Raw genomic sequence first — 16,003 nt, forward strand, 5'->3', positions numbered from 1 at the left:
GTGGGAACAGCAGAAAGGGTGGCAGCATGGATTCAGACTCACTGTGCATTATGGGCCATGAACAAACATCAGAAAGGGCCTTTATTTAGATTCTCTCTGGCACCAGGGAAATATTTAAATCATTACCATTTATATAAATTAACAGCTGTTCTGGTTGGGGAGACAGTAAAATAAAGATTTTGCCTTGATCTACACTACAGTGTTTGGGGTAATTGTCACCTTCAGCCTGACCCTTTGGAGAGCCCCCTTTTGGGGCGCCTGGCCTCTGGCCCCCTGCTGGGCCAGCTGTAGGGAAGCGACCTCAGCACCTCAACGTCCTTCTCACAGAGCTCTGCAAGGCAAGGCCAATGACATCTGGGGCTGTGATCCCATGATGACGACAGCACAAACCAAACAGAAATAAAACCAAACTAAAAAGAAAAAAGGGAAAAACACAACAAAACAATGATAATAAGTAAAAAGAAAAATGAATGGAGTATGACAGCTATCATCCTCACATCCACACAAAACACCATAAACACTATTAAACAATACTTACTAACCCTAGCTGCGTCATTACTTTAAACAGCTAATATGAAATGCTTATGGGTTATTCCCTCTACAATATGAATACTTGTTTGTACAATGTGAGGTAATTATGAAATATATAATAATTTTCCTTTTAAATAGCAGATGTTGTGCTTAAATAGCTATGCCTTATGTTTGTTTTTAATAAACTCATCTTGAAAAAATTATGAACTTTAACATTACATTGTAAAAACATAACAATATACAAAACATTCTTATAAAGAAATCAGGAAGACTAATCAGATGGGCAACAGAAAGATGCAGTAACACAAGGGAAATGAGGAGAAACACACTCACACAAAGAGTGGGGCGCATACACACTGAGAGAAAAAAACAGGCCGGTCTAATGATGGTGCCCCCCCTTTCTGAGTCCATGGCAATGCTTTCACCCCACAACACACAAGGCACAATCAGGCCACAACACAACCCAGACTCAATAAGTCTCTCTTTTTTTTTTGGAGGGGGAGCGCTAGTGAAGACCAAACTTACCGCTGGGCGCCTGTCACCCACCATCATTACATCTCAGCACAATATCACCACATTCCTGAGGTTACCATTTCAAGAGGGAACGAGAGGGGGAGGGGAAGGAGGGGAGGAGGGATGCCACTCTCTGTGACATGTTCACAACCTGGGGAACGTGGCGCCCCGCACCGTCCCAAGTGTTGGGCTTCACAACACACCTACAGGGAGGGAGGCTACAATGGCAACAACCAGAATCAGTACAATGTGATATGATAAACTCTATGTGTGCTGTTACCTTTAAAATATGGTTTAAAAATAGCTGTACACTGAATCTTTTGGAAGTGTCTTAATATAATTATGTGTAATTTTGAGCTGTACAAACTGTGAATGTAGAAAATTATTTGTATATTGTTTATGGCATATCATTAATGTATGTTTGTTGCAAGAGATCTGAGATAAAGGAGCTGTTAATGATTAAACATGGCAACCTTTAGCCATTGATAGGAGTCCAATCACGGGTATTGGCTGGACACTGCAGAAAGGTGGTTAGTTCAAGGAGAAAGTCAGAAATCAGGGGAATTCTTAATCTATCCAAATTCTGCCACTCAATGCAGATTACTCCTTTATTCAGCTTTTATAAAAAAAAATTCAAATGTGTAACCCTTCTATCTATGAAAATGGTTCCCTCATGTCTTCCCCACATTGAATCCTCACTGAAATCGCTCACAGTTTAAGGTCATGTCGTGTTTATAGTAAACAAGACTAAAACTGGTAATATATATATAACTACTACTAAGAATAGATTAAAGAAATTCCCCTGTTTCGGTCTTTCAATCTTGACTGACACAAGGAGCAGAGAAGTACACAGAGAGAGAGGACAAAGGCAAATATCAAACATCGTACAGGTTTAGAGACACAGGCGAAGACACATTTACATAGACACATCTTTGGCACGTCCCATTGCTCTGAGCATGACTTGAATATAAACAATGAGCGTAGTTATTGGTTTGCTGATTCTAATACTGTAGGTGTTAGCATTCATGCTTAAATAGCTTGTTGTTCAAATGTTACCAATTTCTTCTAAATCTGCCTAAAAACAGTACAACTGGTGTCTGCACCCCCATGGTAAATAGACGACACAGATTGTTGCTTGTGGCGCACCAGAGAAAGTGCTTTAATTCACAAGCAAACCATTGTTGTACATACTCAAGCATCTCAGAGTGATAAACCAAGAAAGAAAAACAGGGAGTTTGCTTGATGGAAATGTAAAAGGTGATTTGGGCCTGTGTGCACTGTAAATGGACAGACCGCAGAAGAGTCTTGCAAAACACTGTCCTAATAGCAAGAATAAATAAAAATATAGAGAGAATGTATTGTAGACAACATGCCCCACTCACCTAATGCATGCCATTCAGCAAGTAATCATTTAATAAACTGACCAATTAAACCTAACCACACCCAACAGACAACAATAGGGCAACACTTTGAATTATAAAAACATGTGTTATAATCCAATTGTTACAGCATAAATTAGCCTAAGCTCTGCTGCTTAATAGACTTTGTTTATCTTGTGTTGCTGTTGGACCAGGGCGTGGTTGAGGACCGAATAATTGTTTCTACTTAAGTCTACATCACAAGGTAAAGGAAACAAGAGCTGGACTTACATCCACAATGAAGAAGTCTAGCCAACACCAAGCATTGGTGAAATACTTGACAAAACCGTAGGCGACCCATTTCAACAACATCTCCAGGATGAAGATGTAGGTGAAAACCCTGTCAGCGTACTCCAAAATGATCCGAATGGTCTTCCTCTGCTCGATGTACACATCTTCAAAAGCCTGTGAAGAAACAGGTCCATGCATCAGCCATGACAAACGATTCAAAGGAAAAAACACTCCTAATGATTTATAATTCCACTAATGAAATTGTATTCACCACTCATCGCTGATCACTAACATTGATTTACTGGATACAAAATAAATCTGTTCTGTATGATATATTTAACTCCACAGCTGGTGTAGATTTGCAGCTCTTTTTTTGTAGCATTTGACATGCTTGAGAACCCACTCCATCCCCAGAAATAAAACCCCTGTTTCATAAATGGTACAGCCCATTAATCACAGGAGCTCCTGGCCCCTCCCCCAACCCAGCAGCACTGAGACAGAGAAACCAAACTGACCGCACCATCGATAAACTAAAGATACACACCTCTATTTTAAATGAATCATCTTCATTCAGTCTTAATACAGTTTTGGTTTTCTCCTGTCAGTAAAATGTGTTTTTCGTTTGAATTTTAATATAATTTGTGCTGTCACAATTATCAGTATTACTGCCAGTAGTGTCAGTAAGAGTTCAATAATTTATAATTGAACATTGGAAGCTTTCAATGTAGATATTACACCCCCCTCAAAAAAATTAAAATAAACAGTGAGCGGTTAGATGTGATAGAAATCCAGAAAATCCCATTATATTCTCAATCATTTATTCTAGTAATTTTAAGTCTGAATTTATATTATAAATTTACTCAGTTGGTCCAAATATGGAGAAAAAAATCTCATTTGACTTTGCAAGAAAATTAAACATTTCCATAAAATATACGTATCATTAAGTATTTCTAACGTGGCTCTTATTTTAGCCACTTCTTTGTGTAGAACGCATTGCTTTTTAAAATAATATTCGTACCCGTTTCTTATCATTGACGCTCTTACATTTTTATAACTGTTTATGTTGCTTAATTTTTTAAGATATAGGCCTGTAGTAGGCCTCCTTACCAGGGCACCGCTACTGAGGAGGATCATGAAGATGATGACGGTCTCAAACCAGTTGTGCTCCACTATCAGATAGCAGGTTTTTCTCAGGTACCACCACTTCTTCCACCAGCCCGTAGAAATGTCAACCTCACAGCACTTAAACTTAGCCAAACAACCTGGGGGCACACAGAAGGAAAGACAATATTTGATACAGTTAGATAAATTACAGCCCTATGTCTAGAATGTTGTTCAAATTCCAGTCTTTAAATGGATATTTGGGTTTTTGAGAACACCATTTTCTCTGCTTACTCAGAGTGGAAGTATTTTCTATACCTCTTCAAGCAGTTAAGTCTAATTTTAGTTTTGAAGGTTGAAAAAGTGGCTTGGTTAATCAAGCTTAGCTAAAATGTTTTGGTATCATATCCTAAGATTTCTATTATGCATCATATACATCTTCAATACTGAATTATTATCCAAAAATGTTTTCTTGCCCCTATAAAAAATAAATAATATTCATGATTTTCGTAAACTAAACAAAAAAACCTAAGCTTTATCTATGAATAAAGAGATACAATATGTAAAGTTCTATGTACATAAGTATAAGAGTGTGTCGTAAATAAATAGACGAACAGACTGATAAATAGATTGAGTCTTCATGGCTGAGTGACTCTTCATAATGAAACTGTCCTTCCCCCCCTATCACCCCCCTATCGTTCTCAATGAGCCCACGGGAGTGTCTGTGCTGTGGAGTGGAGGTAATGTGTGTCATGTGAGCACTGGTCTCACCATCTGTCCAACACGCATCTGGATCCAAGTATTCCTCCACAGTTTCCACCACCACCTCTTCCACCACATCTGGCTTGATGTCGATGGTGCTGCCCTCCGAAGAACTGGTGTCATCCATCTGCAGAGACACAGACATGTGAGCACACATTTACACACACAGATCCAGACACATACAGAAACACTTGAACAATGTTTCAGTTTCCTTGCACGGCTATGGAATCTAAGCTAAACCGGTCTGGACACAACAGAAAATGTCCATTATATGTTATTTCCAAATTCTGTTTGCTGAGTTCTTAAAAGCGGAAACATCTTTGATTACTTTTTGATCTCAGAGGGTTTTTCCCATATTGAGATGGACAATAAAACAATCCTGAACATCATTTATCATCCACATGAACACTGAAATGGAATATCAAATGGCAGATCATCGCCTCTGAAACTCTTCTAAATGCAATTTTGTCAAAAGACAAAGTCAGCAGATATCCATTTCATCCACATTGCCTGCCTGCTCCAGCCACTCTAGATGAATTTATTGAATAATGGAGTTATGTTAGTTTCTGAACACTGCAGATAATTTAGCAACACTCATAGATTTATAGCCCTGAGAGCTTACACGGTGTAGAGTAACTGAGGAATAAAAAACAACACGTGGCACATTCAGTATTTACATTTTGTTATTTTAAAAGCAAAAGTTAAGGATTTAATTAGTTCTTAGAAATGCTAGTTGTATTCTTATCCTTGCCTCAATTACAGTGGAAACTATTGGAATTAAATAATATATATGTATTCTTGGAACTGACCTCTTTGCTGTTCTCATTCTCCGACTCGCTGCTGAAGTCCTCTGTGTTCAGGTTCTCAAAGTCAGACTCTCCCACAGCGATGGGCACGCAGACGGTCAGGTTCGGGTTGTGGATGAATGACATGTGGTCGTCATCGATCATGTACTTCCCCACGCTGCTGCCTATACCGCTGGTTGTGCCGTTACCATTCTTGGCGTAGTCCAGGTCACGGTTGATGTCCACCCCGCTGTGGTTAGCAATGCAGTTCAGCTTCTTGTCATACATGTCGTCCAAAGGCTTCTGCTCGTCCTCCATCCGTGGTTTCTTCAGCAGACTGGCCACCACTATGCCCATCTTTGCTTTAAACCATGCAATGCCTATCTTGATACGCTTTACGGAAATCTGCAGGTTGTTGGGCTCACCGTCGTCATCTGTTGCAGCCAAGTTGTCAGCGCTAAAAGAGCTCAGCAGCAAGGCAAGAAACAGGTTCAACACCTTTAAATGAGAAGATGAGAATCAGTAGAGTGCCACGTTTTACATATCTGACCACATTATATCCCTGAAAAATGGGTTTAAAGGTGCCATATTATACTGTTTTTCATCAATATATTATAGGTATATACAAAACATGTCTCTGAAGTGTTTGGCTCGAAAAACCAAACAGATCGTGCACTGTAGCATTCCATAATCCCCTCTGTTCCAAAAGTGCTGATTCTCTGTCTTTTACTTTAGATGAAAATAAGGAGCCACTCCCCACGCCCCTCTGAGAGATATTTGGTTAAAAAGAACACAATGGTGCTCTAGGAGGAGATTCAGGTGATAAGGTGGGGGGGGGGGGTTACCTTGGTTGGTGATTGGCTAATGGTTACACAAGCCAAAAAATCGTTATGACATCATAAAGTGGCCAAAATCTGATCAGCTCATTTTCAGACAGGTTTTTATAGAAAAGGATCAGGACCAAAAGAGAGCGAATCTTTTTTCCTGAAACTAGTATAGGTGACCTTTAAGAAAACAAAAGAAACATCTGCACTCCCAATATGGACACTTACCACCAGGTTACCGATGACCATGACCATCATGAAGACGAGGAGACACATGCCCTGACCCGCGACCTCCATGCAGTCCCACATGGTCTCAATCCATTCACCGCACAGCACCCGGAAGACGATCAGGAAGGAGTGGAAGAAGTCGTTCATGTGCCAGCGGGGCAACTCGCATTCAATAGAGATCTTACACACACAGTCTTTGTAGCTCTTGCCAAACAGCTGCATACCCACCACGGCAAAGATGAAGACGATGATGGCCAGCACCAGAGTCAAGTTTCCCAAGGCTCCCACCGAGTTACCAATGATCTTGATCAGCATGTTGAGGGTGGGCCATGACTTGGCCAGCTTAAACACTCTCAGCTAGAAATGGGGTTGATGGAAAGAGGAGAATAAATCTAGTCACAACATTTAAGCTTAACTTACTTGTTGCTTCAATTTTGTGAAGTAAAAACAGTATACAGCTTTGAATCCTGCAAGAACACACTGTAAATCAAGTTAACTTGAACAACAACATCTACAAGATGCTGACTCGACGAACTACAAGGAGTATTTACCAATCGGAATGACCGCAGCACAGACAAGCCTTCCACGTCGGCCAGAGCCAGCTCCACTAAACTCAGCGTCACAATGAAACCGTCAAAACAGTTCCAGGCCTCCTGGAAGTAGTAATACGGATCCATAGCCATCAGCTTGAAAAGCATCTCTCCTGCAAAGATCCCTGTGAACACCTGGCAAGAAGGAAAGGGAACAGATTGGAACAAAAATGGATTTGAAGCATGGTGGGTGATATTTAGTCATATCTACTATGTGAGTTGTGCATTTTAGATGTTAAAAGGTTCTTGGTTCTAAATACAGAGCAGAGGGATTAACTCCACACAGATCTCAACATGGAGCCCACTGGTAATGGTTTGCGCCCTGGTATTACGGAAATAGTGCAACAAATAACAAGTTAAGCATAAACTCTTTTGTGCATGCTTTGACTCATGTGGCATGGACTAATACAGATCAGTGAAAAAAAAAAAGAAAAAAAAAGAAATACATTGTACTGCAATTAATTCCCAATGCTGTTCAGAGTAATAACTCACATTGTACATGGATCTACAGTTTAGTAATTACTGTCATTTGTGATACATCTCAGTTTGAGACTGTTGGGAAAATACTGAATGTTCTAATATCAGAGTAGCACATGATAACAAAGGCCCTACGCTCTGTGTACGTAACCGGATGTATGATTACCTAGAAGAGCGTCAGGACACATTGTTTTAGGCATATGGTAGCTATGTGACAACGATTAACATGATGATTCAGCCCCTAGAGGGATAGGCACATGACTGTCATGTTTATTGCTTACGCAGGCCTTAGCTAATCTGAACTAAGGCCAGAATACTGCTTTGAACCGGTATTCTTGCATCTTGTCACTGTAACACCCTGTCTTGTATATAAGGCATGTGAAGGACAATATTCAGGGGACTATTTTGTCCCATGCAGCTCTGTGTGTGATGACTACTTCCATTCTTGCAAGGATAATAAATACATGTATCCTGATATTGAAGCTCAAGCCGGTGACGAGTGATATTTTTCTAACAGAGACGCTGACACAACAAAAGTGATACTGAAAAGTAAAACAATAATCACAGTGCCAGAGTTCAAGTTTAATCAGGTTCCTTGAAAAGGCTCATAGCTAAAATGGCCAGGTCGAGTTATCCAAGCCATTATTCAGGCACTATTTCAGAGCTCATCGATCAGGCTGCATGAAATATGAATGCAGGCCTCCCACCAGTCAGCCAACTTGCAGAGGCAGGCTGGTCCCACTGAAGCAAACAGCAGCTCCACACAAGCAGAGGAGAGAAAGAGAGATAACAGGAGTAGACAGGGAACATGTGCATGGGAAGAATGAGAAATTCATGGATACAAGGTCACAGCAGGGTGTAGAGAATGTTTTTTTCCCCATCCTTTCATCTCTGAATCTGCAATGAAAGAGCTGCCAATTACAGTTCCAAAAATAACATCTCTATGAGCTGCAAAGAAGAAGCAGAGACAATTCTTAACCTGCAAAAAATAGTATCCTTTTTAAAAGAACAAAAAGACACCACTCACCAGATTGCCTACAGACAGCATGTGTTCAAAGTCGGGGGTCATGGGGTAGTGCTCCATGGCCATGAAGAGGGTGTTGAGGACGATACAGATGGTGATGGCTAAATCCACGAAGGGGTCCATGACAATCAGGTTCATAATCTCCTTGGTCTTAATCCAGTTGGGGGAACACTCCCAGATCAGGAATGTGTTAGAAAACTTATACCAGCATGGCGGACACTTGCGCTGAGACTCCTCCAGTTCTAAAGACATAGCGCGGATCACACATCAAAACCAAACATACTTGCGTGCATGAGCATAACACATGCAATGGTATCAAATGATAATAAAATTGTATGCATTGTATGTATCTGGTACTATTGGATATGCAAAGCAGATAAGCAGGAAATTCATGTCAAACTAATCAACCAATGAAAGCAGCCCTAGTTAAAGAATAATGAGAGAGCATGTTAAATAGCTGGGTTAAAGTGGCAGTACCCTCCACTAGTGTGTTGGTAATGACGCTCATGACACTGTTGGCCCGCTCTTTCCGCCCAAAGGAGGTATTGAGCTGGTCCACAGACACCATCAGGGAGCCCGACATTTTCTTCTTCACCTCAACCTCAGTAGTCGGCTGTCAGGGGGAGAGGAAGAATCAAGCACCCATGCAGAGGACATGAACACCATCCCACATCACCACCGGTGGTCGGCGGAGGGAAGTGCAACAGCATTGGCAGGAAAAAGTAGTCGATGATCAGATTTTTGAAGTGGGGGTTATGTTTCAGTCTTTTCTATATCAATGCTGGTTTCAAGGAATATGTGTGTATGCTGTAAAGGCATGCAGGTCTCAGCCAAAGTGGGAGCAGTGGTCTAGGGCTACTTGACCTAATTGTGTTTGAATGTAATTAGCTCATCCAGATTAAATAATAAATGGATTGTGCGATATTGTGCAAGGAGAATTGCTTCTGCATGAATGCATTTTCAGTCCTGTCATGCAATAATGGAGGCTTTGCTGCCATTGCAATATAATCATTAGGTTATTTTACAAGATGTCTCCCAAATCTGGCAATTTTTTAAGTGACTTGCAAATTGATGTTACTTTATCTTCCTACTTTGAAACCATACAACTTATATTGCAACAATCAAGTCAGGAGCATTGTTAATAGTTTCTAAAGAGTTCAGATCAATCCGGTTGTCATGCATGAGCATGCTCCAAGTCAAAGAGAAGGAGAGGAAATTACAGACACCATAGCCATTGTTCTACTTGATCATGCTTGTTCTAATTTAGGGTTTAGATTCACCATGCTAACTAAAATAAGACAACTAATTCACTAATGTTGACCAGGGAGTTTTTGGAAAACAGAGAAAGGTTAAGACACACAAGGACAGCAGCCCTCCTTCTTTCTTAAATTACATATTAATAAGGAAGGCCTGATAGGATAGTAAGTGTAACTTCTGTATCTGCTTTAAAATATTAACAGTGTATTAGGGAAGCAGTTAAAAAATGTCTGTTGCTTTAATGCTGGTCCCCTCTGTTCCCTCCGCCTCCTACTGAAGATCTACCCCCACAGGCTAGCATAGGACCAGGATGCCTGGAGGAGGAACACATCAACACACTAGAGCATCGTTATATGCTGTTTGTTATCACATATTGAGTCTTATCACTAGAGTGTGTTAAACAGGAACTTAATGACATCCCACAAAGCTTTAGTTTGTGCATTAAATATTAATCAGGCTTCTGTATATGTGCCAAAATCTTACGGGCAAATGGGGAGCAGAATAATAATCGAATCGTGTCTGTATGACTAGTGCCTGTAAAATAGTGTGGGAAAGGTGTATATATAAATGAATAATTTGATATCAACATTCAAAGCATTGACATTCATCGATCAAATCAAACAACAAAATTGCCTGGAATTCACTGATAGACCCAGTTTCACTAACCTATCAGATACAGGGTTGGCTATAGCATATTCACTATTCAAATGTATTTATTTCTCCATCCTTTGCCTACTGTCGGAGGGCAGCATACACTGCAGGGGCTGGGGGAGGGGAGGCGCGAGCGCTTAGCCAAGAGATACATACGAACTTGCAAAGATGACAGACTAGTAGATAGATAGCAAGAAGAAAAGAAACGGACGAGAGAGGGGCCATGCCTAGATAGGACTACTCATAGACTTCCTTACACTGTCGTCAGTAGCTGCCTTATCTATTTTCACCTCAGGCAGAAGGCGTCCACCGGGCCCACGGCCGATGAGCGACACAACGCCGTTGCAGTCCACTGTGCTGTTCCTCTTCCCGTGGAAGCCGCTGTAGCTGTTCCGTCGATAGGGGCTGAACAGCGAGCCCCGGCGCTCCTCACACTCCTCCACCGTGCTGTGCTCGTCGTCTGCAAACTCGTTCTCTGAGCCCACGTCCTTACCACGGCCCTTGAAGCTGAAGATGCTGCTCTTGCTGTTGTGGCGGGACAGGAAAGGCGAGCCGGGTATACTGAGGAGGGACTGGAGGTAACAGAAGGACAAGGAGAGGAGACATTTGTGTAATTAATGTAGCAGAGGGCGTTTCTGAATTACAATTGATTGCAGCATCATTCTTCTGCTGTTTGTCATCAGTTACGGAGGTCATGATGAAAGCAACATCTGTGGGGTGTGAGAAATGTAATGCGACCAGGACGCTTTTCCCCAAGGAGGCACATATATGTGACTTAATAAATGGAGGGAATTACATAATTAGGTCAGTGATTCCCTACACATTCAAGGTCACACACACAGGACAGAGATGTAGGCAGCTGAAATAACATAGAGAGGAACATGAGTCATGACAACATCAATCTGGGCTGCTGCTAGTATTGATCCAAATATTATTAAAAGTGCACACAGGGTATGCTATCTCAACTGGAATCCCATTTTTTTTAGAACAATCCTCTGTTACATTGTGCCAGTGCTCCTGATCTTATTTTGTAATCCTGCACTGTAAAACACATCATAAGAGCGGGTGGAGCCCTCGTGAGGCCTAAGCAAAGCTGCAGGATTGCTCCCTTTGAAACATTTGTGTGTTTACCGTGAATAATTCAGTACCTCGTGTTTCTATATCTCTGGCCACTTTATGCCCCTCTATGTGAGTTCATGCAACACCATGATGTACTGTACAATAGAGGGGCACTCTTGGAAAAGTTCCTCACCTGACAGTCAAAACCGACACAGCCACATTTAATAAAGCATCATTTTCTTCACTGGCATCTATATTTTATTAATGGGTATAAAAAACACATCTCTTCTAATTATGTGCCTCTGATTTTATAGATGTTTGTTTTTAAAGTTTGATTTAGTAATTATCAATGAGCCTCAAAAAGCTTAAAGGGTCAGTTTACCCACGTGTTATCAAGAAATGCACAGTTACACTTTTATATGTTGTATTTGTGTCTGTGAGATGTCTGCCACCAACCTATTACGATGGAGATACTACAGTAGAATTTCTAAGCTTAAATCAGTCAATTATAGTCCTCTTAAAGGTCCCATGTCATGGTTTTCTGGTTATTACCCATCACCTTGTGTGTTATGTAGCTTTTTCTGCATGTAAACGGTCTGCAGAGTCACAAACCCTCAAAGTACACCCTGTAGCGAGTAAAACTCTAACACAGAAAAGACGTGTCTATGCTACCCCAGAACGCCTCGTTGGAGATTTCTCTTTTTCCATTGTTTTTCTTCCTGGGTATGGTGACGTGACCATACCCAAATGGACCCATTGGTCCAAATGGATAAATCCGTGGAGCTGTTGCATTACGTCCGTGGAGCAGTTACGTTAAGTCTGCGGACTTCCACACTCAATCTTTTCTCAGCTGCAGCTCCGCCGATTTCTCCTCCCTGAGACGGCGGGATGCGGCGAGGCTGTGAGTCGGTGTCTCACAGACGGCCACTGGGCTCATAGGGAGGGGCGGGGCAGGAGCTCCAACAAGCCGTTTAGGACAGAGAGTGAATACACATACTATACAGAGATGCTGTATGAGAAACCAATGTGATTTTGGAAAATTGCACAATATAAATCTATTCTAGTAGACCTCAACAATGGAATTATGATCAGTAGAAATGGCCATGACATGGGACCTTTAAAAAACTAAAAAGTTGTCCCTCCACAGAAATGTCCCAGTGACTCAAGAGAATCCATGAACTTCTCTTATCATATTGACAAAAAAGTCAGACACAGAAATGTAAATCTACCCCTTTAAATTATGCTAAATTGGAGGATTATCAAAACGCATCCAGCCATTAATACTTCTTTTCCTCACCTGGTTCATAATGGAAGACTTTCGACCGAGGCGATTATCAGGGAACCGGAATCGGCTCCTCTTGCTGCCGTCATCCGACTCTGACTTGACAAACTTCTCACTGTCGCCTTTCTCCTTGTCCTGCTCTTTCTGCCGCCACTTCTTCTTACGATTGCGCCGCTCTTTTGCACTCTTGGAGCTGAGCTTTGACATCTCAGAGGAACTGCATGACAGACGCCCTCCTCCATCGTCCTCTACCGCGTCCTCTGACACTGTCCCCGCAGAGGTTGCCATCGCAGCCATCTGCAAAAAAAACACACGAAGGAAGTCAGAACAATCATACAACATTAGTAAGGAATAATGTGGTGCTCCGTCCGTGCGGAGGGCCGACCTGGACGTCTTCCTGATGTCTCTTGAGCTGATCCAGCATGGCCTTGAATTCCTCCTCCTTCCGAATAGCCTCTTCCATGGTGGCCTGGTTCTGCTCCTCGTAAGCCATGGCCACCACAGCCAAGATCAGATTCACCAAGTAGAACGAGCCCACAAAGATCACCAGCACAAAGAAGAGCATGTAGGTCTTCCCTGCCGCCCTCAGCGTCTGTGGGGAGGCAGCATAGCAGAGGTGAGGGGGGGAGAGACATCATGACATCTGATACATAACATCAAGAGTCAGGCTCACATCTCTGACAGTGACTCATCAGAAATAAACAGTCAGCTGTTTGTGGGGGAAAGGCTGAATTGCAATACAAATGTAAATGTCTGAAGAGGTACCAACATGCTCAAATCAGTTCTACCATCATCTCATTCATTGATGAATAGATATACAGGGATAATCTCATACCTGGTTCTCAGCATGAGCCCAAGGTTTCATCTGGGAGAGTCATGAGATATGCATTTTGACCTACTTTCTCTGCACACTCAATCAACCAGCACACAGCCAAACTATGTATTCAAATGGGAGGGGATGCTATCCCCTGTGGAGACAGGAAGTGAGGAGCCTGAGCTTCAAAGGCACAGCAGAACAAATGAGACTATTTGGGGTTTATCTTGAATTTGTTTTGTCAGAACATCGTGTCATCCTTCATGTTAAAGGGTATTGCCACATCTATATGTGAATAAACATGTTTCTTATTTTGTTTTATTCCCCATAGGTATTCAAGAGGCAGAAGGACCTCAAATTTGAATGTTATTTTCTCACTAAATAACCTCTTTTGGTCCTTTTAAAAAGGCAGACTATTGTCATCAGGGCCTCCTATGATAGAGAAGCGAAATACCATTACAAATTAATTATGAATGTTGTTGACATGTAGTTCTGGAAAGTGAATACAACATAACATTTCTAACGAGAAGCACAGACCGATTAGCCGTCCAAATCATTGTCTTTTAGTCCCACACATCACCTAATCTCATGTGGGCAGGTTAAAGTATGAACAGTAAGATCTTGGCTCTGACACATCAATTTCATTTCATTTCTGAACATCTGACAGATAAAAATTCAACATCCTTTCTAAACAAAGCTGCATTATCATTAATCTCAGGACACAGGACACAATAGCAGTGTGAGCCTGTAGCTAGAAGCTGCATTTCAAAGATGGGAGCAAAAATAGAAGTATGAGCGGCAATGCTCCCATCAGATCTCATCTCCCTCATTGGCCATACTGTAATCCTGAGCCGTTAATATTTCATGCCTCATTCCTTCCACTCAGCCTCCGCCTGTGGAGGCAGGAGTGTCTCCACAGGCTCTGTGTGGGACAGGCTGACAGACAGGAAAGAAGTGGCCTGATGAGTCTAGTCACAGTCAAGTCAAGGCAGGATGATCCGCCATTTTCTGTCTGAAAGGTGGAGTTACAACACACTAGAACAAGGAAACAGTGGAGAAGCTCAGCTTGTTTCAGGCTTCGCTGCAGGGGCACCCAAGTCTCACAGGATATCTGCTTCCAACATGGCTGCAGTGACGCAATATTTATAATTTATATGACTGAGAAATCTATCAAGAATGATAACCAATTAATGAAGGGACTAATTATTGTGGCAGCACTATGTTATTTTACTGTTTCTAGAAAGTAATATTTGATAACTTGTATGTGTTGTATATGCTGTAGCCTATGTTACAAGCTGAACTCGTTGACAAATCAGCTTTACCAGCATGTAAAGGTTTTCCCAGAAGTCCTGTGTCATGAGGCGGAAGAGAGCCAGGAAGGCCCAGCCGAAGCTGTCAAAGCTGGTGTAGCCGTAGTTTGGATTCCTCCCAGCTTTCAAGCATGTGAAGCCCTCCGGGCAGCGGCTGAGAGGCGGAGGGAGAGAAAAGAGAGAGAATGAGAGTGGAAGAGAGAGAGGGGTACCCGGCCCAAAACATTTGTCAGCACTGTATATTTAATAATGTAATCTGACTTCCCCTATTGTACTGTTTTTCATCAATATATTATAGGTCTCAGATATATACAAAACATGCTCTGAAGTGTTTGGCTCTAAATACCAAACAGACCAATAGAGTGCCACAGTGACGCGTCCTAAAACCCGGAAGTAAGTTAGCATTTTACCACTTCCGGTTCAACCAATTGCAATATCTCCCTACGATTTTGGAAAATAGCTCGAAATAAGGTCTGTGGTTGACATAAATCTATCGATCATAAATCTATTCGAAAATTATAAAAGTAGGGTAGATATGTGGATATTATCCGGCCGAACAAAACGTGATCTGTCTCTTTAATTTGTGTCAACCACAGACCTTATTTCGAGCTATTTTCCAAAATCCTATAGAGAAATTGCATTGGTATTTGTCGAAGGAACCGGAAGGAGTTTACTTCCGGGTTTTAGGATGCCTCACTGTGGCACTCTATTGAACATCCCATAATCCCCTCTGTTTCAGCCCTGTTTCAAAAGTGCTGATTCTTTGTTTTTTTCCTTTACAGTAGATGAAAATAAGGAGCCACTCCCCACGCCCCTCTGAGAGATATTTGGTTAAAAAGAACACATTGGTGCTCCAGGAGGAGATTCAGTTGATAAGGTGGGGGGGGGGTGATTGGCTAATGGTTACACAAGCCAAAAAACCATTATGACATCATAAAGTGGCCAAAATCTGATCAGCTCATCGACAGGTTTTCATATAAATGGATCAGGACAAAAAGTGAAAAAAAAAAAAGTGAGCGAATCTTTTTTCCTGAAACTTTCCGAATCTCTTTACGCAGAGAGGACACATGTTTATGTATAAAAGACATGAAAATGTGGATTTTGCATAATAGGTGACCTTTAAGGCAGATAAAGAAACTACAGCAG

At 41.6% G+C, this 16,003-nt stretch overlaps 1 protein-coding gene across 9 annotated transcripts in view; it reads right to left on the minus strand.

Moving 5' to 3' along the window:
- Positions 1-16,003, minus strand: part of scn8aa (sodium channel, voltage gated, type VIII, alpha subunit a) — a 47,002-nt gene that overhangs the window by 15,086 nt on the left and 15,913 nt on the right. For 6 of the 9 annotated variants that reach the window (XM_034209159.1, XM_034209158.1, XM_034209156.1 and 3 more), the window contains 12 exons: positions 14,870-15,011; positions 13,119-13,325; positions 12,749-13,030; positions 10,650-10,964; positions 8,962-9,097; positions 8,488-8,726; positions 6,945-7,118; positions 6,394-6,750; positions 5,366-5,839; positions 4,566-4,683; positions 3,801-3,955; positions 2,694-2,867 (listed from right to left, as the gene is read on the minus strand). In XM_034209159.1, coding sequence (XP_034065050.1) covers positions 2,694-2,867; positions 3,801-3,955; positions 4,566-4,683; positions 5,366-5,839; positions 6,394-6,750; positions 6,945-7,118; positions 8,488-8,726; positions 8,962-9,097; positions 10,650-10,964; positions 12,749-13,030; positions 13,119-13,325; positions 14,870-15,011 — 2,773 coding nt within the window. Of the gene's footprint in view, positions 1-2,693; positions 2,868-3,800; positions 3,956-4,565; positions 4,684-5,365; positions 5,840-6,393; positions 6,751-6,944; positions 7,119-8,487; positions 8,727-8,961; positions 9,098-10,649; positions 10,965-12,748; positions 13,031-13,118; positions 13,326-14,869; positions 15,012-16,003 lie in introns of those variants that run through there. The other 3 variants (XM_034209161.1, XM_034209162.1, XM_034209163.1) reach the window with 2 other exon arrangements.

The sequence above is a fragment of the Gymnodraco acuticeps genome, unplaced genomic scaffold (genome assembly GCF_902827175.1).
Source record: "Gymnodraco acuticeps unplaced genomic scaffold, fGymAcu1.1, whole genome shotgun sequence".
Lineage (NCBI taxonomy): Eukaryota > Metazoa > Chordata > Actinopteri > Perciformes > Bathydraconidae > Gymnodraco > Gymnodraco acuticeps.